Source organism: Pezoporus wallicus, unplaced genomic scaffold, assembly GCF_028554395.1.
Source record: "Pezoporus wallicus isolate ANWC-B61680 ecotype Strahan unplaced genomic scaffold, APGP_CSIRO_Pwel_v1 scaffold_9020, whole genome shotgun sequence".
In the NCBI taxonomy this organism is placed as follows: domain Eukaryota; kingdom Metazoa; phylum Chordata; class Aves; order Psittaciformes; family Psittacidae; genus Pezoporus; species Pezoporus wallicus.
This window is the reverse complement of record NW_026635912.1, coordinates 97,003-123,004: the sequence shown is the minus strand read 5'-3', so window position 1 is coordinate 123,004 and position 26,002 is coordinate 97,003. Positions and strand designations below refer to the sequence as shown.

Here is a 26,002-nt window from a genome sequence, read left to right as displayed (position 1 = left end):
ACACCCACTCCGGGGCAGCAAAGGGAGAGTGAGGAAATGAGAGACATCGAGGACGTGGTGGGGTTTTTGTTTTTATATACAAGACACATTTATCCATTAAATTTAGAACACGGTACAAAAAAAAAAGAAAACCACTTCAACTAATTCATCTTACAATGCTGTTCATATCAATTACTGTTCTTATTTCCTAATAATAAGGGGGGGGTTGCTGTAGGCGACTTGCAGCTTCCACTCCTTTGGATCCGAGAGGTTCTGGGGGGCAGCAGGAGGTGGGGGGGGGGGGGGGGGGGGAAAGAAAGGAGTCAAAACCAATAAAGGCCCCTACGGCAAACGGTTCGGAGGCTGAATGCAGAGAGAAGGGAGTAAAGGGGAGAAAAAAAAAAAAGAGAGAAAAATACAAATTCTATATTACATACAAGAGGAAAAGGTGGCTGAAGACAGAGGAGGCGGCTGCTGGCTAGGCCTGCTGGGGGCTGTGGGCTTCGGGCTGCCCCGCCACCAACCACTCCTCCCCAGGACCCTTCGGTGTCAGGCTTGGTGGGATGCTCTTCCAGAAGCGAGTGGGGGGCGAGGGTGGCCCTGGCCTCAGTTGGCTCCCCAGCTGTAGCTGTTGTAGGCAGACTTGTTGGCCTGGGATTTCTGAGGGATGGAGCTGCCTTGGCTGCGCTGTCCGGAGCCGCTCTGCGGGAGGAGAAGTGTGTGGTTATGGAGAGGAGAATCGGCACTGTCACCTCTGGGGTCCCAATCCCAGGCTGCTCTGCAGGGTGCTGAGCCACGGGTGCTGCTGGCCCCGCGCGGCGTTGTTCACAGAGCCGCAGCAGCCACAGGACCCTCCCTCTGCTCTGCGCCTGCCTCCAGAGCAGCACCACGGCAGAAGCGCAGGCAGCGAGGGACCCTGCGGCTCTGTGGGGGCTGCTGCAGGGCAGGGAGGGAGGGGAAAGGTGGGGAAAAGGTTAGAGCAGGGGTGTGTGTCTGTGCGCGCAGGTGTGTGTGTGTGCACATACTGCCTGAGGGCCTCTCTCCTTGCCTCGAAGGGCCAATGGGGGAGAAGAAAGGGGCTACGTGAGCCTGGGGGGCCTTAGGGGCAGGGGGAGACCCCAGGGCAAGTGCAATGCATTATCAGAGAGGTTCATTACCTGATCTTCCTGCTGGCGTTGGCAGCACAGTATCATCTGCAAATATGGAAGCTGTTGCAGTACCAGGATATGTAAAAATAAAGGGACAAACTATGACAATAGAAATCCATGGTTAGACCTGAAAGCTATGGCGGGGTTGTGGCTGTGGCAAGTAACCCCTTTGCTGCTGGCCTGAAGAGGAATGGGGGAGCTCAGGGCAGACCAGGCATGTCTGCGTGGAGGGGCACTACCCGACCCTACCTGGTCCAGCCCGGCAGCAAGGGGGCTGTGCCGAGGACCCCCAGCAGAGCACACCCCGGCCCTTCCTCACCTCATCTTCTGCTCGGCCCTGTGTGTATGTGCAGGTGTGAGCATGTGTGTGTCACGCGTGTTCACGTGTGTCCGCCGCAGGGCGTGGGGGGGGGGGGAGGGAGAGGGGGGGCCAGGGGAGGCGGGGAGGGGGAAGCCCTAGGAGATACCCCAGCAAAGGCTGGGGGCTGGGGAAGCCGCTTACCTGCCCATCCTGCTGCAGGTGGTGGTGGAGGATCTGGGAGTGGGGCTGCTGATGGGGGGTCAGGATGTGCATGAACGGGGTGGGGGGATAGGCTGCCGCTGTCGCAGGGTTGATGGGGCCGCCGCTGCCCAGCGCCGAAGGCAGGTTGAAGGAGGCTGCCGGGGTTCCAGTGTGAAATCCCTGCTTCTCGAAGGATTGCTGAGGAGGAGATGCCAATGATGGAATGAGGGCTGGGTGATGGGTGGCACTGCCCTGTCCCAGGCTAGCAGCGTGCCCCTTCCCAGCTCCACAAGTCAGTGTGTGGAGCAGAAGCTCTGCCTATGGCTCTTTCTGGGCTTGGAGCTGCCTTAGGTTGGAAGGGCCTTTCCCTTCTCCCCAGCTGGCTGCTCCAAGGGAAAGAGACCTCATTGCCCAGGGAGGCTTCCTTGAGCACACTGCAGACACTAACCTGAGTTTTGGAGTAGACAGAGCCCGAGATGTCCGGCACTCCTGTGTTACTGGATGTCACAGATACACCTGGGGAGAAGGAAAGACAAGTGAGTGATGCTAACACCAGCAAGAGGTGGTGAAGAGCTCTAGTGGCTTGCAGTCAGGGAACAGCTAGAGACAGACACATCCTGGGCAGCAGGGTTTTGGTGAGGCCAAGCTGCAAAGGGCCTGTATCAGTGGAAGTTTTTTTACTCTGGACATGAGCAGTTTCTGAATGCCTCTTGCTGCCACCCAGAGAAATGCATGTTCTTGAAGAGCCCAGAAAACAGAAACTCTGAGAAAAGCTGTAGGGGATGCAGCAGACACGAGAAAACAAGCTCCGAGCATACAGCAGAGCAGCAAGAGAGCTCCTTAGGTGTCAAACAGGCAACTGCATGTAAAGGGGACTCAGCTGTGGGCTGGGACAGTTGGTGCAGCAACTGGCAACAGTGGCACACAGCCTGTGTTTTCAAAGGTGGTGGAACACAGGAAAGCCTCAGCAGTCATTTAAGGCCCAGAAAAGGTGCTGAAATGAAAGAGGTTTGAAAGCCTCAGCATCAGTGAGTTGGGACAGAGCTGAAATAGCTTCGCAAAGGGAAAACTGTCTTGAAGTGCTCTAATGTAGTGAAAGGATTTAAAGGCTGGAAGAGGGACCCAAATCCAGGCAGACATTAACCAGTGACACTAGTACTGAGAAAAGCAGCAGGTTCATGACCTCCTCAAATCTCTGAATCAAGGATACTTCTCTAGGAACCATGGATCTGCCCAACACAGGAGTCAATCCAGTTCCCAGGCTCCAATCTTTGACAATTATTGTTCTATTGATCACAGGCAGTAAAAAGAAGAAAAGCCCCTGATATAAGTACAAGGCCCAACCCATTCAACTGCTGGGCACAGTGGAAGGCACAGAGTGCAAGACAGCAGTCCCCTTAGATGACCAGAGACTGGGAACTGCAGTGTCAGTGCCTGCTGCTGAGGTAGATGCTGGGTCTCTTACCAGTGCTGTATCCGTGAGAGCCATAGCCACTGGGCTGCTGAAAAGGGGTTGCTGATGCATTGACGCTGACATTCACACCATGCTGCTTGGAAGAGGTAGGAGCAACCTACAGGAAGGAGAACAGCAGAGTAAGGAGGGGCCTCTCTGTACTGCCCCTCCTGCCCAAATCCCACTGCCTGCCCCTGCGGAACTCACAGGGAACACGGCGGGCCCGTACTGGAAGGTGCTGGGGAGCCCTGGTACCCCTGTGTAGTAGGGCAGACTGGTGTAACTGTAGCCAGGAGGCAGCGCCGGGTTCAGGAACGTCTGCTGTGTGGTGTGGTGGGTCTGGGTCTGGCTCTGCTGGGGCTGGGCCAGAGTCGTTGCAGGAGCAGGGGAAGAGGCATCACCTCGGCCGAATTTGGTTAAGTCACCTGGAATACAGAAGATGAGAAGAGACTGAAGGAAACTCCTGGCCCACTGCAGCTCAGCCCAAACTGATCAACAGTGACTTGAAGAAATCCCCATCCTACAGCTACTAAGGACTTCAGCCCTAGTAGCCCTCAGACTCTTGCACACTGATGAGCTGGTAACTGCTGTCCTCATCCCTGAGAGGAGGAATTCAGAGGGGAAGGGAAGCCCAAAGCAGCTACAGTGCTGCACTGCCTGATGTGAGCCTGTGATCTGGTATTGGATAAACCACAACAGATTCCAGATGCTAGAGCTCTCCCTGAGCCAGCAGCAGCCTTGAACACAACTCAGCTCCCTCCAGAGCCAGGCCTCAGGCCAGGGCAGCAGCCTAGGGGTTCTGTCCTACCTGCAAACAGCTCTTCAATGAAGAGGAGAGTAGAATCTCCCAGTTGAGGATGTGTGAATGGCCCCTATTTACATCAGGGCTCACACCTCCTCTCTCACTGATGGCAGTGAATCAAACAGGGCCCAGCAGCTCACACAGTACTCCGGTATCTCCCTTCCCAGGCTGGGCATTGCCTGAGGGCTTGGGTGCAGGGCTCTGGGAAACTCTCTTGGCTGCTCTTTAGGAGCCCCTGCTTGGCTCCTCCATGCAAACACTCTCACACAGCAACACAGTGAATTTCCAGCTCCCAAGTGAATCCAGTATAGGCACAAACATGGTAAGTTACACATGCAGCAGTGCTGCATCCCGAGCTGGGCATTTCAGCCTCAGTATGTTGAGCACAAGCACTTCTGCACAACCAAGCTCCTGCTGAAGCAGGGGAGGGAGAAGTGGTGTTGGGAAAAGATCCATTCATGGAGTGCAACAATTCCTAAAGCACCTGAAAGCTCAGCACAAGCTCTGCCCACTGGGACTCTGCAGTGTGAGGAAATGCACCTACCAAGTCTGGTGAGAGAACCAAGAATTTAAGTGCTGAGAAACATGCTCCAGACCAAAGGCAGTGCAGGAAGCTGGTGAAGGCACTGGCATAGGAAACCAGGAACCAGCAGCACAAACACCTAATGGGATATGCAAGCAGAACAGGCTTTTTTCTTACCAGAGTATGGATTGCTGCTCAGGCTGCCATCTCTTCCAGTCAGTGGGGTGGTGGGTGTAGGGAATGGGATGCTGTAGTAATCCTGAAGGATAAAAACCAAAGAAGTTTGATGAGCTCACTCCCAAGATGCAATGCAGGATCTTTTGGAAAAGAGGAATTTCTGGACTGCAGCCACTAAACATGTTGGAGTATTGCAGTTCAATCAGCCACATGGAAGCTGATCACAGCTTACAGCAACCCCAGCTTCTTTCTAGCATGCACCATCCCCCTCATCTGGCTATCAGAATAACCAGATAAGGTCTACTGGTATGCAAGTCCTGAAAGTGCCTGGACTTTCCCCTCCACAGCACGAGGGACACATGTGGCATTGCTTGATAAACCCATTCTCATTATTTGGTCACTTCCTCTTTCAAGGCTCAGAGGCAAGTCTCTACAACAGCTCATTGCACCACTGGCAAGCAGAACAGTGCTCTAGCTCTGCATTCCCTAGTCCCACCAGCAGTGTGACCAACCAGTGCTCCTAACTCCCCAGATGTTACTCAGCAGCTGAGTAACTCACTACTGCACAGGAGCATCCATTCAGCACTCCTTTGTCAGCTCCTCAGGACTATCTCACAGCCTAACCTGTCTCCACACCCAAAGCAGCAGCACCAGTGGAAGCAGCAAGTTCCTGTACTCACCAACGGGAATCTTGTCTGGAGCATTTGCAAGTCATCATATCCATAGACCTGTGGCTAGAAAAAGAGCAGGAGATGACACTAGGGACACAGACTAGATAAAGCCACTTACCTCATTTTAGATTAAGCATTTAGATAAATGTGAGAAAAAGCCAGAAGCAGATGAGCAGAGGCTACACAATTACCAAGGTGCAGGCAGCCATCATTCACCACCACCAGACTGACACTACCAAGAACCCTTTTATGTGCTGCTCAAATGAGGAGTGAGCACCAACACCCAGCACAGTGCTCCAGACCACAAAGGCACTGACAGTGTTCTTCTAGAGATTATTCCAACACCAAAATCTGTCCTTATCTTCAGAAAAGGGTTGTGATTTTGTGGCAGTCACCACCCTTGCTCTGACTGTGTGGCCTTTGTATGCCATGCTGCTAATACAGCTCCACACCTTCCTGAGCTGTGCTCTGACCAAGGTCTGTTGCTCCCCAAAGGATGGAAAGGCTGTAGAGGCAGACACAGAATCTGCTCTGGGGTGACCAGAATTACAGATGTTTACCCCCATAGGTACATGGATTTCCTCTGTTACTATGGAGAACATGCAGGAAAACAGCAGGTTTTATGGAACACAGCAGGTTGACTCTTCCCATCCAAGGCAGTCCTTCTGTGCTGCTGTTTTTGTTTCCCGACTATCCTACATCCCTTCCTGCTAGCTGAAGACAGAGCTAGGAGGGATCTAGTGGCATGACATGACTGCAAAGAGCTGGTTGTCCCACTCACCGGATAGGCATGTAGCAGCCCTGGAGCCATGATGTAAGGATTAGGCAACAACGGTGGGACTCCAGGAGGGAGATTGGGAGGGGCTTTTCCTGGAAAAAGGAACAGGAAGTTCCCCAGTGAAGCAAACAGCAGAAGCTGCCTCTCATTGTCCCTGTCCCCTTATCCTGTTCAGCAGTACCCAGGAAAATACCTGATGTTGTTGCGACTGAGCTGCGAGTTGAGGCTGTCACCGTGGAGTTACTACTGAGGCTGAGGCCCAGGCTGCTGACACTGCTGAGGCTGGAGGAAACGCTTACGGCTGGTGGGGCGGCTGACACTGTGCTGGAGGAGGTGGAGAAAGTGCTAGCAGAAGAATGGAGGCTTGCTTCACTCTCCACACTTGTGTGCTAGGGAAGGAAGGGAGAAGAGTCAGGGGGCCAGGCAGCTGGAACAGAGTGCAGAAACACTGCAGGACACTGCACCTAGCCATTGTGAGAGCCTGCAATGAACTTGGCTGCTGCAGGCTACAAAGAAACCTGCTTTGCATCTGCCTTAAGTCCCAAGTCCTGACAGCAGCCAACCCCTAATTTTTCTGAGCCTCGCATGTGGCTGTGTCCCAACATGTCTGTCTGCTGAAGAAGCAGGGTTGAGCACCGCATCTGCAGCAAGAGGCTGACACTGCTGCAGAAGCCAATGCCCAGGGACTCTGCACTGAAGGAGCTCCAGCAGAACACACATTTGACCAGTGGCAATTCAGCAGCTGCCAGTTTACTCTGACACCTGGTTGTAAATCTGCAGCACATTCAAGAGCTGCTACAGCCTCAGAAGCAGCTGATGTTACACCTGAAACAGGCAAGGTGTCAAAAGCCTCGAGACAGAGGTGCCCAGACAGTGTTCTGACATAACCCCCTGTCCTCTCCATAAAACATCCGAACTCCAGCAGAACAACCAGCAGCCTGATAGCTCTTGTCACAACTGCAGACCCTGCGCCAGTGGGGGTACACAGCACTAGAGCACACCCAGACTCACCAGAAGAGTTGAAGTTGACGTTCGCCCAGAGGAGGTGGATGAGGACAGACTGTTCTGCTGGGTGGGTAATGTACTGCAGAAGGAGGAATAAAAGGTTGTCAAGCCAAAGGATGAGACTCACTATTGGCAGCACCAGCCCAGATCCCATTCCCCACCTACTTAGATGGGATGATTTATGTCGGTCTTCCCTATTTCATGAGACAGACTTTGTTGTCTGCTTTAGATCCCTGCTTCTAGTTCTGCTCCTTCAGAAAGCCAACCGCCATGCTTGCTCACCTGCTGAGCTGGGCACTGGTCGTACTGGGGAGCTCCTCACTGTGACTCAGGCTGCTCAGAGCTGTTGAGTGTTGGCTGGCTGTCGTCAGCAACGAGGATGCAGATACCCCATCATTGAGAGGCGTGATGCTGGGAGCAGAGGGGGAATCTGATTTCACTGTGGGGCCTGTAGCACCTGCCAACAAAAGCTTTGCATTAGCAACAGCTCCTGGAAGGCAATGGAGTGGTGAGGATCAGCAAAGCAGGGAGATGCGGGGTTTCCCTCACTGCTGCCAGCTAGGTACACACTTGTGACAGCACAAACTGTGTTGTACTTCTCGCTTTACCCCAGCACTGCCATCAGCTCTGCAAAGAGCTTGAAGACCTTTAGATGAGGTCCCTTTCACAAAGAGAAAATTATTATCACCAGGGAGTGACTCATCATGGATTCTCAGGGATCCATCAGCTGAAAGCTGCACATCTCAAGGCAAAGAAATAATCCAAGTGGCAGCAATTAGTCCAGCAGGCAAAAGACTTGCTGTTAGTACAGATAAAGCTTTCTTTTCGAAGCAAAGAATATGAGCAGTACAAAAGGCTCAGGACACCCACGGCACTGAGAGACTCTTACCTTCGACAGCCTGTGTGGTTTGTAACGGCGTGGGTTGTACAGAACTGAAACCATTCTAAGGAAGAAGAGAGAAAGAGTACTGGGTATTGCAGCTCCTTTCCCTGAGGCAGGTCTAGTGTTAGCTCCCCTCCCCGACTCCCTCCTCACCATCATGTCACCACACTGTGTGGGGTCTGTCCCAAGTTCGACCAGCCCAGTGCCAGCAAGACCCTCAAGTGCCTATTTGAGCAAGCAGGGGAAGAAGTTCCTCTGCTGCTGGTAGCCAGATTGGCTCAAGATCCCCAAGTCAAAACTGCTGTTACTGAATGTGTGTGCAGCATGCAGGAACTGAATCCTTAAGACAAAACTAAATCCTTAGCCTGAATGCCACTCTGCACAAGGTAATTATGCATGACAGGACACATGGCCTGCTATCAACCACTGTTAACCCCACTGGCCCAGCCCCAGGGAAGTTCCATAACTAAGGGCTCTGGTAGTAGCTCTCACAAACCATGTGGTGAGGCTTGGAGGATCACAGAAACACTTGATACATCACTTAGCTTCCCCCAAGCCAGAGCTTCACACACTGTGCTTACTCAGCACAAAGGGTGAGCAAAGCTCTTCTCCTACCTTAGCCTGGGGCAGATCTTTCTGGGGCGAGGAGGAGATGGAATTTGGGTATCGCCTCGTCTGGGTGGATCTCTGTTCATACAGTGGTCCCTGAGCACTGTTCTGGGAGGTAAATGTGGCTGTCTGCATTGTGCTGCTCTGGTAACCAGACTCTTGGCTTTGATTGGACGAAACTGTGGATGAAGATTCACTGCTAAGGAAGAAACCAAACAAGAAGAGTTAATGTTTTCCTCCAGCACAGCCCTGCTGGAAGCTGCTCATCCTGGAGACTTCATCTCAACCTTAAAAATGAAGAATCCCAAGCATCAGCATAAAAGTACCACACAAAGCAGCCAAGCAGCGAAACATGCCCAGGAAAGGGCCATGGAAGGATGATGGCACCTTGCTGCAGCTCTACCTCACACACTTTTGTGCTCTAGATGACATTTCATGAGCTTTGCTTTGAAAAGGTATGATCATCGTAGCTACACCTACTCCACTGTGTCATAGACTCATAGGATCATAGAATCCTAGAATAGTTAGGGTTGGAAAGGACCTTAAGATCATCCAGTTCCAATCCCCTGCCATGGTCAGGGACACTTCACCCAAGGGATACCATGTCACCCAAGGCTCTGTCCAACCTGGCCTTGAGCACTGCCAGGGATGGAGCATTTACCACTTCTTTGGGTACGCTGATGCCAGTGCCTCACCACCCTCACAGGAAAGAACTTCTGCCTTGTATCTAACCCAAACTTCCTGTGTTTCAGTTTGAGCCCATCACCCCTTGTTCTATCGCTCCAGTCCCCTGGTTTGCCAGGCAAAAAGCAGGACAAAAGCAGGAATCTATTCTCCAGGGACAAGGAACAGTTGCACTGGGGATTCTTCTGTGTTTCAGGCAGCACAGTTAACTGCAGCAGGAAACATCCGTTTTCTGTACAAGTACCACAGGTCAATCAGTCAGACAGCTGCCTGAATGAGTCTGTTGGCAACTTGGGCTTGCTTTTGCATACATTGTCCCCCCTTTGTGACCATGGCACAGTCAGAAAGGGTCTACTAGTATGCAGCACAATTGAAGTCTATGGGACCAGCTACCCTTCCAAAGCTACCTGCTCAGATTCATGTTTCCTTCCTCGTGCCCGGCCCTCACCTCGCTGTGCTGGTGTACAGGTTGCTCTGAGCCTGGCTCACGGCAGCACTTGTTGTGGGTGTTGATTCATACTCTGCAAGAACAGGCTCAGAACCAAACTGCAACGCCCCAAACTGCAGGTTGAGCCCTGAGATATCTGCTGAGCCAGGCATTTCCACTGCAAGGGCAGGAATCTGCAAAGGAAGGAACAGCAGAAAGGATCAGTCACCCTCTGGGATCATCACAGAGAATGACTTTAGTATCCCCACTTCCCAGCACATAATGGTAGTTCCAGGCTTGCATCATCTGCATCAGCCCTGTTCAACCCAGGTAGGGAAGCTTTCTCCATCACCACCCCAACTTCCTAACAACAGTAAGGCCAAGCCCAACCCCTATGGATTGTTCTGGATCTCTACCACAATACAACACCTCCTTCCCCACCATCCATCCCCACCTTTGATGTTAATGATGCCTTTTTCTTTTGCTGCTTCAGCTTCTGCTGAGCTGGCTGGGGACTGGATGACTGGTTGTCCGAGGAGCCTGGGGACATCTGAGGGACAGGATTGGCTTTGCTGGGCAGTGGGGAGGAGGAGGGTGCTGGAACGGTTGTGGAGGCAGTCACCACAGGCTGTTTCTCCTGCATGAACACTTCAATCATGGTTGAAGTTGAGGTGAAGGCCTGACGCTTGGTGAAGGGACTATGCACGGAGGAGTCTGTTGGGTTCTTGAGATCTAGCAGGGGAGACAAGAGTGGAGTTAGGGGGGTTTGTTTCCTTAAAACTAAATCAACTTCTGACACTTCAGAGGATCAACCAGCTTGGAAAAGACCTTTAAGATCATCCAGTCCAACTCTTCCCAGCACTGCCAAGGCCACCACTAACCCATGGCACTGAGGGCCTCATCTACATGGTGTGTGAACACTTGCAGGAACAGTGACTCCAGCACTGCCCTGGGCAGTTTGTACCAATGCCTGAGCACCCTCTGGGGAAGGAATTGCTCCTATTCTCCATCTAAAGCTCCCTGGAGCAGCTTGAGGCTCTTGCCTCTTGTCCTGTCACTTGTTCTATCACTAGGACAGGGCTTGAACCAGAGCCATTTCCCTATAGCAAGATATCAAGACACACAAGCTGAAAGAAATGGCCCTAGTACTGGCCTGCAGCAGGGCTCAGCATCCCATCTGAAAAGCTGGAGCTTCTCAAACACTGTTTATTCTCTCACACCAGCCCAGAGTTACTTCTTGGCACTGAACAGTCACCAGAATTGCATTCCTTTAAATGATACCAGTAGGTCAGCATCGAGATGCCACTGCCAAGTGGTGCTATTCACGAGCTCTTCCCCACAGGTACCTGCTTTCAGACCTCTTCCCTGGGACACAGTTTTATATTAGGAAGTAGTGAGGATCTCAGGAATGCTAGATCCCTGGCCCTGAAGCTGGCTGCCATGACCATGAGGCTCCAAGTATAAGAGGTATAGGGAAAGACTCACACGCATTATATTGCATTTCACTCCTTTAAACTTGCACCCATGGTCCTTCTAATTTCTCCAGCACAGTTGACTTGGTTGTGAACTTGTGATCTGGCCCTCACTGAATCCGTCACAGTTCTGTTGTGCTCCCCTTTGGGTAACCACACTGTTCCTTACCATACTGCACAAGAGATGAGGTCTGCGGAGTAGATCCCATGTCCCAAGAAGCAGTGGTGCTCCCACCAGGCTGGGTGTGTTGAGCAGCCAGCTGAGCCAGAGCCTGGGCTGTCTTGAACTGCTCCAGGAACTGAGAACCTGTGGTACTGCTGCCTTTGGCCTCCCCAACATCTCCAAACCCTTTCCCCAGCATGCTCACCTGCAATTGCAACAAGGCAATAACAAAGTCAGTGTCTCCCTTGGCTTGGAACTTGGTTCAGAGGACAGATCCACCTCTGAACATAGGCCTGGACACTCTGTACCCTCACTGTACCTCTCACTGGGTGCCTCACTGTGCATGCTCTGCACCCACACTATACCTCTCACTGGGTGCCTCAGCTTAATGCTCTAGATGCACTCAGACACAGCTGGCAAGGAGAGCTTGTACTTCTCTTACAGCCGTTCTTGCATGGGGGTGCAGGTGCACTTACCCATTGCCCACATCATGACATTTCATAGTGTCATGGAGGCTTACAAAGGAAGGGCTCTTTAAGTATGTCCTAAGTTATTCCCATGCATTTGGTGGCACTAAAGACACCACCAGGAAAACTGGGCTTTACCACTGAGGTGGTTTGGAAAATCCTTCATGAATTCTCATCAGTAAGCGCACAACTGCTATTTCTTTTGCTTAAGTTACACAAAAAGCAGCACCTGCACAGGCCTCTGCCCATTCCTGATGCACATCCAATGTCTCCTTCCTTCTACCCAAACGCAGACAGAGCATATCTGGGAAACCCATACATTCCTAAGATATTTCCTTACCATGCTGTGGTGGGAGAAGGAGTTCCCAGAGGCAGGCTGGGATATAGCACTCTGCTTGGAATTGCTGAAAACCAGCGGCTGGGCCAGGGAAGGAGCCTGGGATGACTCCAGGTTTGGCGACTCATTTTCCATAGAAGAGGGCGTCTTTCCTAGCAGGACTGCCAGATCAATTCTGGGTAAAGAAGGGAGATACCCACTGAGGTTAACACAAGCTCTGTCCCCCCCCCGCACTTCCATTGCGGCAGTATTCTACCTTCAGCTTCCCAAGTTATAGCCTTCACAAACTGAATGGATCTGCAGAACATTAACTCACTGCCAGTAGCAGCCTCAGAAGGACAGAGCATAGGAAAACTCCAATCCAGGATTGACCCAGAAACTCCTAACTCAACTTTTCCATTTAAATCCATCTCATCTTAGTGAGAGCTGCTGCATTTTAGCCAGCTGGCAATGGTTAGTCTGAGATGGCAAATGGCTCTGGTCTTTGTGTGCCACATAAAGAGCATTGCCATGGACTCTCACCTCTGTCCAGCTGTGATTGTCACATTCTCAGCAGGCAGAGGCACTGAAGACACATTGGAGGCAGTGAAGATCTTTGTCTCAGACAGCTGCAAGATAGAAAAGGGGAAAAAGAATCCAAACATTGAGGACAGTGTCTTGGGACTCCAAGTAAAGCACAAAACTGCTTGAGCCACAGAAACAGTCAAGAAATGCAAGTGCTGAGACTTCAACTCCTCTAACATTTGGCTCCCATCAGAAGCAGCTTCTATTTCATCTGTTTCTTTTCAGGCAAGTGCACAAATCTTCTGCCAGTGGCAAAACACACCCCCCAGATCCTTCCATAAATGTCCTGTAGTTCATAAATCCACTAGGACTGCCGGGCTCTTGGCTGCTCTGAACTGACACAGCACTCAACTGCAAACCCCACTGCCCAGGGAGGTGCAAGCAATGCTAGAGAAGTCAAAGAAAACAGACCCCTGTGGGCTTCCCATGACCCTGGCCTCACCTGGATGTTCTGACCAAGAGATCTACTGCAATTATGGAAGGAAAAAGAACATTGCTCAACACTGAAAGAAGAGGAGGTTTAATGACGTGGAACATCGCTGGATATGAAAAGCTTTGATTCCAGACTGAGGAGCTGCCAGCAACTAAACTGCAGGAGCTTAAAACCAAACTCAGGAACCCCTGGGAGCATATCACACACACTGAAGGCAAGAAGGGCTATCAAAGGCTCTCTTCAAGCAGAGACCTGACTGAACAGACAGGGAAGCTGCTTGTGTCTCCAAATACAGCAGGAGCCCTTCACAGTGCCTGGAAAGCAAAAGGTTTCTCTTCTTGCTCATTCTGTAGGATTAGCAAAAAATGGGCATGTAAAACAAATACTAAAACCTAGCCCTGCTCCCATCTGCAAGAGCTGCAGCTCTGCCTTGATTCAGAGAGGGACTGAAGCCTATTTCAGGAGAAATGGACATGGAAGCATTGAATGCAGCTGTGAACGGTGTCTGTTCTCCCCTGCAGGAGAAGTTAGGTAGAGAACAAAAAGCACTGGGATGTGCCAAAGAGCAAGTCAGGGTGCAGATCAAACCTTCCCCAACTGCCACTCCACTGGAGCAGCAGAGCAAGAATCCTGTGTGGAGTCAGGCCAGTTTATGGAAGAAATAAATCATTCAGGAAATGAGAGGACCATACTTGATGCCCCAGCATATCCCTTCCTGTCTTGGGCTCCTATGACAAGCTCTACTTCACACCTACTTCTGAAGCAGGCATGTTTAATTATTCATCACAGCTCCTGAAACTGGGAGTTTGGGGAGGCTTGGCTTTCTGTTCCTCTCATTGCTGTATGCACACGTCAGCAGCCGCATGGAGGAAAGGGGTCTGGAGTGTACCTACATCTTCATTCCAGTCCTCCGTGCCCCATTCTTCTGTCGCTGCCCTCCAAGCACCTACAAGGGTAACAACAGGGAGAAGTTACGCACACAGCAAAGCTCTCCCTCCAAAAGGCAGGGAAGCATTGGGGAGCTTTGCAAGCAGCTGAGAGCGTTTCTAATTGCCAACCAGGCAACGTAAAGCAGTTTACCCCAACCCACAATTCATGGGCAAGGCACTGTGATGGCATCGCCTCTGCCTTGCTCGGGCTGAAAGAGAGGGACCCCTGGCTTGGCAGACCTGGATTAACACACACCCCAACTCCAAAAAGGGAGGCTGAGCTTCAGGAAGCCCTGGCATCGCCCCCAACCTCCTTGTGCCATGTTCCCGAGTTCCCTTTGTATTGCAGTAGCTGCAAGTTTCTGCACCCACAAGCAGTTCGTGTTACCCCAGCAGCTCAGACAGAGCATCTCCTTCACTGGCCCTTGGGAAGGACTCACCACCCACTTCACTTTGTGTTTCTATAAACCCCAGGGACAACTGAACCATTCATAGGGTTCATCTTCCCCCCCAGGAATGTTAAAACTTCCCTATGCCAAGACCTCCTGTGCACAGACAAATGCAAATCAGAAAGGAAAATTGAAGGGACTAAGCAATTCCCATGTTTTCTGATTGATTTCAGGGATCTGCTCCAAGGAAGTATCTTAAAATATCAGGAAGAAAAGCAGGAGATTTCAGACACAATCCAGCCCAGCACAGTTCATAAGAGAGCAAAATTTACCAGGAGAACAAGTGATTGCCTGGCTGCATTTTCAACTTGTTCTGTCCCTCACTTCCAGCATACTTTAACCACAGTACTTTGAATCTTACATGATGACTCCCAAATGTCTTAGATTACAAGTTACAATTTGGTCTGGGAGGAGGGCAAAGGAGCATTCGACAGCCTAAACCACTCCAAGCATAAAACCAGCCCTGGTTTGGGCAACTTGTTTTTAGCCACTTGAAAGCAGCTCAGCAAAAGTCACCACCAGCAGCAGGGTTAATCCTGGAGAGGTTTCCAAGGACAGAACAAGTTGACATCAGCCCTTTCATAAGCTGAAAGCCTTTTACAGCATCAAAACATAGCATGTGGGGAACCAGAACACTGCAGGCATAGTCTGCCCTCACAGCAGATGTGGGAAGGCTCCTTTACAGCAAGATCCTCCCAGTTTAGTCCCTATCTAAGAGGTGAAGTGGGAGCTGGAGATAGCTGGGTCAGTGGCAGGGAAGAGCAGGAAGCCAGGAGAATTGCCCCAAGAAGAGTCTGTGCATGCAGGAACATGACACAGGGCTCTCTTAGTCTTGCTTGCATGGGGCAAAGGAGAAAACCAGCAAAGCAGATTGAAAAGCAGAAGGAAATCCTGCAGATGAAGAGCAGCCATTGATGGGGCTTCCCTGGCAAGTCTACTTCCTGAGTCCTGGACACCTATCCAGCATGGCTCATGCTCCTTGCACACAAAGGGACAGATGGAAAACTGAAGACCATCAATGAACCAGCATGTGCCAGAACTGTTTCAAAAAGCTTCCTAAGCAGCACAGTGTGTTTAGGCTTTTAAAGACACTGAGTCAGGCTCTTCCAAGGGGAGAGCTGCAACACAAGCAACATCCTGACTCTTCTAACACCACTCTGGAAGTGTCACCTTCTGAACTGCAATCCCTCCTCTCTTCTTTCAGGAAGCCCTTCCAAGAGCAGCTGGTCTGTAAGCACCTCAAACCAGGAAAAGGGGGAAAAAGCTAAAAGTCCAAAGGCATTTGCGATTACAAATGTACTGAAGAAAAGAAATCCCATTGTGTCTTCATGATACCCCTCTTCCCCAATTCATTCTCTCTTCATTGTAAACTGTGAGATGAGCAACCAGCTTGCTCCTCTCTGGGCCCAGAGTGCTCTGCTGCTATCTCAGTGACTGGATACCTGCTCCCTGCTCTGGCCTGAAGGGTGACAGAACCAAATCCCACACTCTGCACCTCAAAGGAATGTAAATCCAAACAAAGGCAAAGCCTGGCAGAAGCATAATGGCAGTTGTGCTGCCTGCCCCAGTTAAAGATTAACCCAGAGGTGAGGACCAGGAGATGCTCCAAAGCAACAGCAGTACTCCAAGTATGGCAGCCTCCAGGGCCCTGCAAAAGACTTTACAGCCTCAACACTCCTCCTCCTGTCCTGACCTGCTCCTCCAGAAGGGCCTTTAGCCTTGAGTTCCAGACCTCAAGTTTCATGAAGGAGACATTAGTCCAACGTGGGTTTGGCCTTCTTATGGACACTTCTTATGGACACTTCTTATGGACACTTCTTATGGACACTTCTTATGGACACTTCTCATGGACACTTCTCATGGACACTTCTTATGGACACTGATGGGATTTGGTGGGTATAAGGCAAACCAGATCAATTTATAGGTGTCTTTTTGCTTCATAAGGCATGAAAGGGGCTTAGAAGGATGATGGAGAGGGACCCTTCATCAGGGACTATAGTGATAGGACAAGGGGTAATGGGTTCAAATGTAAACAGGAGTAGTTCAGGTTGGACATCAGGAGGAACAATCCCTGTGAGGGTGCTGAGGCGCTGGCACAGGTTGCCCAAAGAAGTGGCAAATGGTCCATCCCTGGCAGTGTTCAAGGCCAGGTTGGACAGAGCCTTGGGTGACATGGTCTAGTGTGAGACATCCTTGCCCACAGTAGAAGGGTGGAACTAGATGATCTTAAGGTCCTTTCCAACCCTAACTATTCTATGATTCCATAAAAGTGCAAGAGGAGGAAAGAGAGTGGACAGGCACTGGGCAGCTTTGCCATCAATCATCCTGGTGACCTCCAAATCCACTGTCATCTTCAAGTGCAGGGCAGGTCTGCTTGGAGGAAGAACAGCAGCTGGGCAGCAAGAGCATGCCAAAACAGCCAGCAAGCACATCGGTCCCCCAGAGGCAGCCATAAGCAGAGGCAAAGTGCTGAGATAGTTGCTTTAACCAGAGCAATTCCCCTTGCAGCAGCGTCTGTCCCTGAGCAGAAGCATAGCAGGGAGGGCAGTGGAGTGATGGCTGCAGAACCAAATGGCATGAGGACAACAGCAAGCCATGGCTTTCTGAATGTGAGACAAAGAGAACAGGGCTAAGCTGCCTCGTGCCTCCTCCCTTTGGTGGGATGCTCTGTCATCAGTGCTATGGACACGGAGCTGCTCTGGGTACTGAGAAGCAGTGGCTGAAGTTAAAATATACCTAAATCCCTCCTCCCACCCGAATTTGGGTTAACCTCTCCCAGTTAAATTCAAGGTGTCAGCATTAGTAGAAGCAGTCAGAACAAACGTCAAATAGTCATTAAAATCAGCAAGTGAAGAGAGAGGAGGATGATATATCCACAGATATTTGAGGTTTGGGTTTGAAACAAGCTATAAAGGAGAAGTATCCGGGGCAGTTGATGCACCTGGAGGTATCGTACCAGGAGCAGTGTCAAATTTTCGGGGATAATTTGCCCCCTCACCCCCAATGAAATCAAGTCCTGAAACAACAAAAAACAAAACAAGACAAAAAGACAGACAACGAGTGAAATTCTGGCTTCCAGAAGGGCAGGGGAGTTCTACTGCCCGTGTGCACTGGTCACATTTTACCTGTGGATACTGGCACTGCCAAGAGATGCCCATGGCTATGGAAATGGACACTACAAGACCTCGCAGGGTGCAACTGCATTGGAGAACTACAGCAAGTTGGAGTTGTTCCATCAGAAATCTCCCCAGTCCCCCCAGCCATGCTCTAATTCCACAGTTCCACTGAGCACCAACACACAAAACCAAGGCCAACCTCACAAAAGGCTGTTCACACCAGTTAAACTTCCAGCATGTGGAGCTCATTTGCTCCCATCCCTTTTTCCTCCCAAACCAAGTGTACCCATTGCCCTTGGCTCCTGCCTGCACTACTCCCTCTGGTATTTACAATTCCGTTTACAGTATTATTTACAGGGTGGTGAGGCACTGGCACAGCTCACCCAAAGAAGTAGTAAATTACTCCATCCCTGGCAGTGTTCAAGGCCGGGCTGGACAGAGCCTTGGTCAACACGGTCTAGTGTGAGGTGTCCCCGCCCATGGCTGGGGGTTGGAACTGGATGAGCTGAAGGTCCTTTCCAACACAAACCAGGCTGGGATTCTGTCTCTTTCCAAAGCTATCAGCTTTTCAGTAACTACAAGAAATACAGAAGTGGCCTAAAGCAACATGAATTCTATTGTGAAAGCCTCTTATAATGAGTAAGTGCTATTTACTTGAATGCTCAAAACTCATGGAAAAATAGTTTGTGCAAGACTGCTCCATAAAAAAAACCAACCCAACAAGCTCCAAACTTCCTCAAACCCCCAGGCTGACTACTTACAATTAAGGATTGTCCCTTGCGACTCTGTCCAGTTACCACACTGCAAAACCTGAGTTCACTTGTGCCTTACAAAAGTGGGCATACTTGAAACAAAAAGAGTACTATTTTTTCCAGGGCAAGGGAATGTGCCAGGGCAGATCTGTGCTCACAAACTGCTTTGCTTCAAACAGGGAAGCAATGAAGAGTTCTTTTCAACCAGCTTTCTGTAACGTCTCATGCTCCAGCAGGCTGAGCATGAAAGAAAGAATGCTCCCCATCTCATAATCGGGAGCAAGACATCTAAACCCTGAGTAATTACACTACACTTTGTAACTCACATCAGAACAATCATCCAGCTCCCAAATTCCAAGGTGGTCACCCTAACAGATGCAAAGGCTCCTCTGGGCGCAAAGAAACAGCGTCACTGAAATCCATCTCTGAACCAACAACCCCTTTCTGTATTCCTGAGCCAAAGACCTACCCAGAACCTCTTCAGTGCAACTACATGGGCACAAAGTCCACCTACCACCTAACCACAAGCCAGAGTATGAAGAGCACTTACTTGTGCCATCATCTGGCTCAAAGCTGCCCGTGTTGTTCCATGTGTTGCTGTTGCTGTAGCTCTCATCTGTGCCTGCCGGCTCGGCATAGTCAGCTGGGTTGAAGGTCCTGTGAGAAGTAAGAGGATGGAAGTTTTTACTCCCTTTCCCCAAGCAACTGATTTTGTTCACCCCATACCACATCTCCGAGTTCTCTCAGCAGAGAGCTGCTGCAGCTACACCAGCCATTCCTCACTGAAGTTAGCACTCTCCAGTTTTGGCTTTATTAACAAAGGAAAATGGGACCACAAATGATGCACAAAGACTTGTATCTTTGCTGTGCTTTGTACAGTGAAACTTACCCCATGCCTTGGGCAGAAAATCTTCCCCCTCGCCTTCCAGAGCCACCTGTAGAACACACACACACACACACTGCTGAGCATCTCCCTTGGCTCTGCATCACGGGGCAAAGCAGCAGTTGAACACCATCTGGAGCTCTGATCCCCACAACATGCAAGTGGTGAGGATCTTCCCTAATTGTTGGGATTTCCAGCGGCGTCTTTATATTGCTGGGGATGACCTCAGCTCCCTGGCAGAAGAATTTAATGATGCATGAGCTCGGGCTCAGATAAGGTTTCCAGCTGGCACAAACCACAAGCAGTGGCCCCCAGGTTCTGATTTCTGCATCATGTGTCCTCAGCAGCCCAGATTTGGTGAAAAAATGAATTTCTGCTACTGAGTATTTAAAACCCAAGCCAAGTGTTTGCACAGGAAAGGTGCTCAGATACATGGGCAAGAATGAGGAGGAGCCAGGTTCTGGTGCTAACACGCAACTGGCCCATCGGCCAAATAGTCACCTTAGGGTTTAACTTCTCACTTTTGTACAAAGTGGCCCTATCTTTTTTCAGCTCCAGGGATGGGATGTAAGAACTAGATACTTCTTCTAGCATACTTAAGATGGGAAGTGACATGCAGGCTAGGAGTGTAATCAAAGAACAGCAAAATCAAATACTTGGTTTCAGTTTGGCAACTCCTCCCATAAGAGAGCCTTTCAAACCTCATGGAGGAGATAGTCACACTGATGTAAATCTTCTCTCCCATCCCCTCTGACCTCAGATCCCATGTGTACCTCGGCCTCGGCCACGTCCCCGCCTCCCTCTTTCCGTGCCTCTTCCAGAAGATCCTCCACTCTTACCACCGTCTAGTCCATTCTCCTGGCCCCGAACTGAAATACAGAACAATGAAAGAATTAGGGAGGAAATTTAGGGAAAGATTTAGGGAGGATTCAAGCCCAGACTAAAGCTCCCATTCACTTCTATTATTTAAGCTAATGGTATTGAGGGTATCACCCAAGGAATCATCTCAGTCAGGGAAGCATTAGACAGCTCACACACACAAAGATGGTTTTCCTCAGAGATGAGTCTGCCCAAGCAGCTTTCCTAGCAGGTTTTGTGTAGCACAAAGTGCCTTTGAATGACCCTTCAGGTCCCTTCCACCAGTGACAATGAGGGGTGTTAGGAAAGGGCAGGTCCATACACTCTCTTCCACGGCTGGTACCACGGCCCCGCCTCGGTGGCCCTCCACGTCGTCTGCTGAAATCCCGCTCCCTCTCACGGTTCTCTTTGCTTTCTTCACTGGGTTCTGTCTGGCCACTCTCCTTCTGTCCTGAGACACCCTTCTTCTTCCCAACCATCTCCCAGGAATGCTGAAGATTTGCAGAGGGGAAATAAGTTAATCACACTTTGATCAATGAAGGAAGTTACTCACTGTTTGAGCAATGCCGTATGTGAATACATGCATATTCTTACACACCTATTGAAACTTGCTACAGATATAACAAGGATCTCCAGAAAAATCCTTTCCAGCCCAATTTCTCTTTGTTTTGAAGAGTCTATCAGCCTACACACAGTACAGCTTTTTCCTTCAAGGAAAGCTTTCTTATAGCTGACTGTCACACAGCCTGAGGTAACAGGACATGAGTTGCTCTCTTTCTGCAGAGATTTACTAAACCATACTCACAGCAGTATGAAAGCTTACACAGATGCTACTGTACTGTTGTCAAAGTGCTTGGATTGAAAAGGAATAGGATTTATTGCATTTTCTTCTCCATTCTTTTGGGCCTGCTGGCCACGCTTGTGTTCTGTGCAAGCCTACAGAGAGCAGCATTGAGAAGCCGGTACACAATCACATTTCACATGCTACTTGTGGAACTAGTCAGTCATTATGGCTCTTGCTATCTAGACAGGACTCTTTGTCTTGCCTTCATATACACAGTTACACTAAATTAGGCCTCACCAGATTTAGAGAACCCAATCCTACCGTGTCCGGATTGCCCTCCAGCAGCACGTTGATGGCTCTATTAACATCTCCATTGCAGTCATGCAGAGCAATCACACACTCATCCTGGTTCTTGCCTGTGATGTCGATCAGCTGGAGAGGAGACACCACCATGGTCAGCACATTCCAAACCAAGGTGGCACCAAGTCTCTATGGATCTCTTATGGATCCCAAACAAGAAATCTTTCAAAGAAATGTCAGCAGTTGGGAGTCTCCTGCAGCCTTCACAACTGAATTATGCCCCCTCAATGAGAAGTAACTGCTGCTGGAACTTCTGAGTTACCACAACCAGCTTCCAAACTCCCCCTTTTCTCAGGTTAACACCATTCCCTGCATTCTGTGGAAGAAGTCTGTCCAAGGAAATTCAGGGAGCCGGCAGCCGAGTCCCTCCCACCTCCCCCAGGCAGTCACGGTAGTTGACATTGATTCTGCCTTCCTGCCAGGGCTCATCCTCACTTTCCACACTCACTTGTTTCACCTTCTCCTCAAAGTCAGCGTCATTGTGGTCTGAAATCATCTGTGCAAGTCGAATCTGTTCCGCAGTGGCCTGAAGAAATGGAAGGCAGAGACAGCGGGATTAGAGCAGCACCTTTCCAACAACCCTTCCTCCAAAGACCACTCCACTTCCCTGAGGTCTCTGGGAAGGAATCAGTGGGATGAAGAGGAGGTGTGAACAAGAGTCAGAGAGAGGAAAGCTTCAGAGAGAGAGATGGAAGAGGAGTGAGTGAGGAGAGTCCAGAAGAAAGGGACTCACCAGGCGAGGGACAACCACCTAAACTATCTCCATTCTGAGGCAGACCTGAGCACCACTGGAACATCAAGACTCACTGCAGGCAGCTTCTCCGCCACTTGCATTCATTCAAGTGAACAGGGAATGGCCAGATGGAAATAACCCCAAACCTCAGCTCACAGACACCAGTGTGGAAACCCCACCATCAGGGGCTGCCCAGGTAACTCAGCTCTGCCAGCAGCATCCTGCAGCATGCAGGACCCTGCAGTATGCAGGACCCATGCAGAGGTGGCAGGTCTCCACCTCCAAGCTAACTGGTTTCCATGGCTGCTGCCCTTACCTGTGGCCGCTGCTTGTGCTGTGTCTGGCTCTGTGTCTGTGTCTGCTCCCAGTTCCCCCGGGCTCGGTTAGTGCCCACCGATGTCATCATTTACAGTATATACAAATAACAGTATTTACAAGGTAGAACTCTGTGGTGGGGCAGGGGAGAAGAGAGAACACACTGTTAGAAAACCAAAACAAAAGGCAGCATCAAGAATGAACCACGGCATGGGCGAGGCAGGCAGCAAAGCCATCCCAGTGCCCTCCTTCCCTCCCCACCAGCCACAGCCTCCCACTGCCATGTGCCCCGAGACGAAACTGGCACTTCTGGAGGTTTCTCCACTGACACCACCTCACCTGCACTCAGGTGAGCAAGTGTGTGAGCAGACATGGACTGGCTATGGCCAGGGCGCAAAATGCTTGTTGGACAACTGGAGTAAGGAATGCTTGAGAAAAGCTCTAAAGAAGCTTCATTTAGAGAGAACATCTCACAGCCTCAGACACACCATCAGCTACTTCTCCTTCTCCTTTCTTGCCTTCAAAGCAGGGCAGGGGAAGAAAAGCACTCCAGTAGTAAGTGGTGCTATAGGTTTGTAGGATATTGGTTTAGAGAAACACCACCTTTGTAGAACTGCTCAGTTGTGCTCGCTTCAGTTATTCCTCAGAAGTAGAAATATCGTTTCCTTCTACTGAGTATTCTGGATTAAAATAAAACACTACCAGAAAAGTGAGCTAGATGTCAACAAGGAATTCCAGCCAGTAACACCGCTGGGAACTGCTTGAGTCCAGACATCCCAGAAGAGTTCAGGAATGGGGTGTCCAAAGCTTCTGGAGTTTTGTAACTGCTCGCTGAGCTTCGCAGGAAGAGCCCAACCCAGATGCTTAGAACGGGATCAGCACTGAGCAGTTTCACCCTGCCTGCCATGGCATGAGGGATACCACACACATCCTATGGCACCTGGCATCACATGCTACTTCCAAGCCCCTGAAACCTCAATAATCACGAATTCCACACTTCCAGATTTTATTAACAAGACGGTGACACCTTCCTCCAAAGCAGCAGGATCTGCTCCACATGCTGGTGCTGCAGCAGATGCTTTGGATAGGGAAAGGAGCCCCAAAGAGAGTAAGAACAGGAGGAAACCCGAGTGAGAAACTCCAACCTGAACCGTTGCTTGCAAACAACCAACGTGGCAGCACAGAGCAAGACCCAGTGTGCAAAGCTCAGCATCATTAGCAAACAGCCCAGGAAGAACTGGGGAGTCTCTTGTCAAAGTCCATAAGAGGAGCACTTGACCAGCCTGGGAGATCCTTTTCCGAGAGCATGGAGACCCTACTGTCATCCGCACCGCAGCTCACTGCCCATGCCAGTGCTCCCACTCCCAGCAGCCTCCAGCCTTCCTCTGCAGGCAAGCTTTCAAGGCCAACTGCTCCTGCAGCTTCCCACAGAACCTCAAACGCTCCTCTTCAGGGCCACCCATGCCTCACAGAACGAAAACCACCGTCTGCCAGCTCTACAGCACCAATGTCTCTGACTGGGGAAGCAACCCAAGCTATCTGCCTAGTGAGCGGGAGCTGCCCATGACACCAAGCAGGTTTAAGGAAGAGCATCCAGCCTGGGCTTCACCCAAGGCCAAGCAGCCTCCACACAGGCTTCTTCCCCATGGGATTGCTTTCCCCTCTCCACTGCTATGTCTCTTCCAGTTTTAAGTGTTTCAGGCACAAACAAGTTGTCATATTGAACCAATCTGGCAGCAGAACTGCAGGCCCAGAGGGAAGCAATCCTGTGCCGTTGCAGTAACTTAATCTGGGATTTCAATAGGATACTGTACCAGCAAGTCTACTGCCCCCAACCTTTGTGCAGTGCCTAGGCATTGTTCAAGAGCTTTGCCATTTTCTGCCCAGCTGCATTCCTGGAAATGGTGCTTATTTAACATGCAGAAGAAAAACCCACCCCAAAAACCACAAGCATCATCAGGCAGCCCCCGGTGCGGAGCCTGGTGGAAATGGGCAACCCCACGCGACACCCCACACCACATCCAGGGAGCCAAGACTTTACTCCTCACTTGGGTCACTGTAGTACAGCTCACAGGCCACATTTCACTGCAAACCTTGGTTGTGCTGCCACCTGCCCTGTCCCTGCGCAGAGGGAGCAATCCCATGAGTTCACCAGTTCCAAGCAGCCTTCAGTGTTTGACCTTGCTTTTAAAGAGCAACGCCACATATGTGCACAGAGAGGGAGGCAAGTAAAAAGGACAACTCCAGCCCCAGAAAACCGTGGCTGAGCCACAGCAGATAAACAGCGTTAAAGCAGCCCCACACTTATGTTTCAAGGCAAGAGGAAAGCAATGCATTCCTATGGGATTCAGGGAAAACAAGAAGATTCCCAGCTACAGGTTACAACATCTCTTCTTCTGAGAAGCTGCAGGGAAAAGTGATGCACGTTGCTGTTACCCCCCTTCCTTTTCAGCCTACAGCATCCAGAGAGGAGAGTCTCAGCTACTCAGAACAGGAGGCTCCGGAAAAAGAGGTGATACAAAAACATAACAAACTGTTCATTTTATTAGAAACTTTAGGTAAGTTACAGCTTTAGCACAAGGATCTGGTGGTCACATCCGCTACCCCCAGCTGGCTCAGCCCTGCTGGCTCATGCTGGGAGAGCCCCAGCACATCCCAGCCTCAGTTTCCCTTCTCTGTTCATACAATTGATATCTCCAGCCCCCTCTGACAAAGCTTCATGAACACATGCAAAAACCTCTGAAGCTCCAAAGGAAAGGACCGCAGAGGGCAAAGCATTTGGAAAGATTTTCCTGCAACACAGGGCAGGTCCAGCACCCGAAGGAGCTCGATGACACGATGGGGGGATGGTGGTTTATCAACATTACGAGCTTTCCTCTGGAGCAAACACATTGCAACTGCAAATCGAGCAACCCCTGTGCATGCAGAGGACAGAATTTCGGGGGGATGCCCCAGACACACCACCACGGTCCCGCAGTGGGTACCGCCGTGCAGCGCTTCACTGGGGACACCCACCGGAGCACCCCGAACCGGCCCAGGGCCCCGCGCTGGGGCACCCGCCCGCGGGCTGGGCCTCCTCCAGGGCCGCCAAACCGGCGTCGACCGGGAATGCCTCGCGGAGCCCCTCCGCGGAGCCCGCCCGCGCCGAAGAGCCCCGAGAGCGCTGCGGGGCGGCGCGGCTCCCATTGTTACCGCCAGCCGCGGCGGGGCCGGGCGGGCCTCGGTGGCGCGGCAGGGCCGGAGCCGCCCGGTGCCGCGGCTTAGCGTGCCCAGACCCCCGGCACACAATAGGGGCGAGCGGCCGGAGGGGACCCACCCAGGGCCGTGCGGGAGCCCCCGCGGCGGCGCGACGCCAGGCCGTGCCCGCACCCGGGAGGCGGGCGGGCGCGGGCCGCTTCCGCCCTCATGGCCGCGGCCGCCATTCCCCCCCCCAAACCCCACACCTCACCTCCCCGTCCGCCTCCAGCCCGCCCGCCCTCCCTCACCTGCGGCGGCCGCGCGTTACGCCAGGCCCCGGCTGCGGCCCGGCCCACTAGGCCGCGCGCGGCCCGGCGGTCGGGCCCGGCGGCGGGGCCCGGCGGGGCCGGGCGGTGGCGGGGCCGGGCGGGGTGCGCTGCGGCAGCGGGGGGTGAGGCGGCACAGAGCGGGGGGTGCGGCGGGGTTTACCGGGGCCGCGCGCGGTTCCCGGAGCCGCCGCCGCGCAGCAACTTTACCTGGGTCTCACCACACTGACAACTACCAGCGGC

General features: G+C 51.4%; 1 protein-coding gene and 2 non-coding genes across 18 annotated transcripts; all 3 read right to left on the bottom strand.

The window, feature by feature from the left end:
• Positions 1–390: 390 nt before the first annotated feature.
• UBAP2L (ubiquitin associated protein 2 like) lies at positions 391–26,002 on the bottom strand. Of its 16 annotated transcripts, none has more exons than XM_057398616.1 (30): positions 25,970–26,002; positions 22,258–22,387; positions 21,657–21,734; positions 21,170–21,280; positions 20,387–20,555; positions 19,980–20,075; positions 19,213–19,258; positions 18,874–18,980; positions 17,397–17,471; positions 13,971–14,023; positions 12,603–12,688; positions 12,084–12,255; positions 11,283–11,481; positions 10,096–10,373; positions 9,663–9,835; positions 8,537–8,729; positions 7,928–7,982; positions 7,321–7,495; positions 7,045–7,117; positions 6,227–6,422; positions 6,037–6,125; positions 5,265–5,318; positions 4,585–4,666; positions 3,290–3,507; positions 3,095–3,200; positions 2,078–2,145; positions 1,630–1,827; positions 1,377–1,464; positions 1,137–1,187; positions 391–681 (listed from the first exon to the last, which is right to left on the bottom strand). In XM_057398616.1, exons 2-30 carry the CDS (start codon positions 22,345–22,347, stop codon positions 458–460), a joined length of 3,603 nt encoding a protein of 1,200 aa, XP_057254599.1. In that variant the 5' UTR covers positions 22,348–22,387; positions 25,970–26,002; the 3' UTR covers positions 391–457. The 16 variants fall into 16 exon arrangements, with proteins under 16 accessions (XP_057254599.1, XP_057254604.1, XP_057254602.1 ...); XM_057398621.1 differs by having other exon boundaries at positions 1,137–1,172; XM_057398619.1 differs by having other exon boundaries at positions 8,537–8,726.
• On the bottom strand, positions 4,763–4,898 carry LOC130593463 (small nucleolar RNA SNORA58). The gene has a single exon (XR_008970807.1). It is a non-coding gene; the product is annotated as a small nucleolar RNA SNORA58 (small nucleolar RNA).
• LOC130593464 (small nucleolar RNA SNORA58) lies at positions 9,445–9,579 on the bottom strand. Its single transcript, XR_008970808.1, has one exon. It is a non-coding gene; the product is annotated as a small nucleolar RNA SNORA58 (small nucleolar RNA).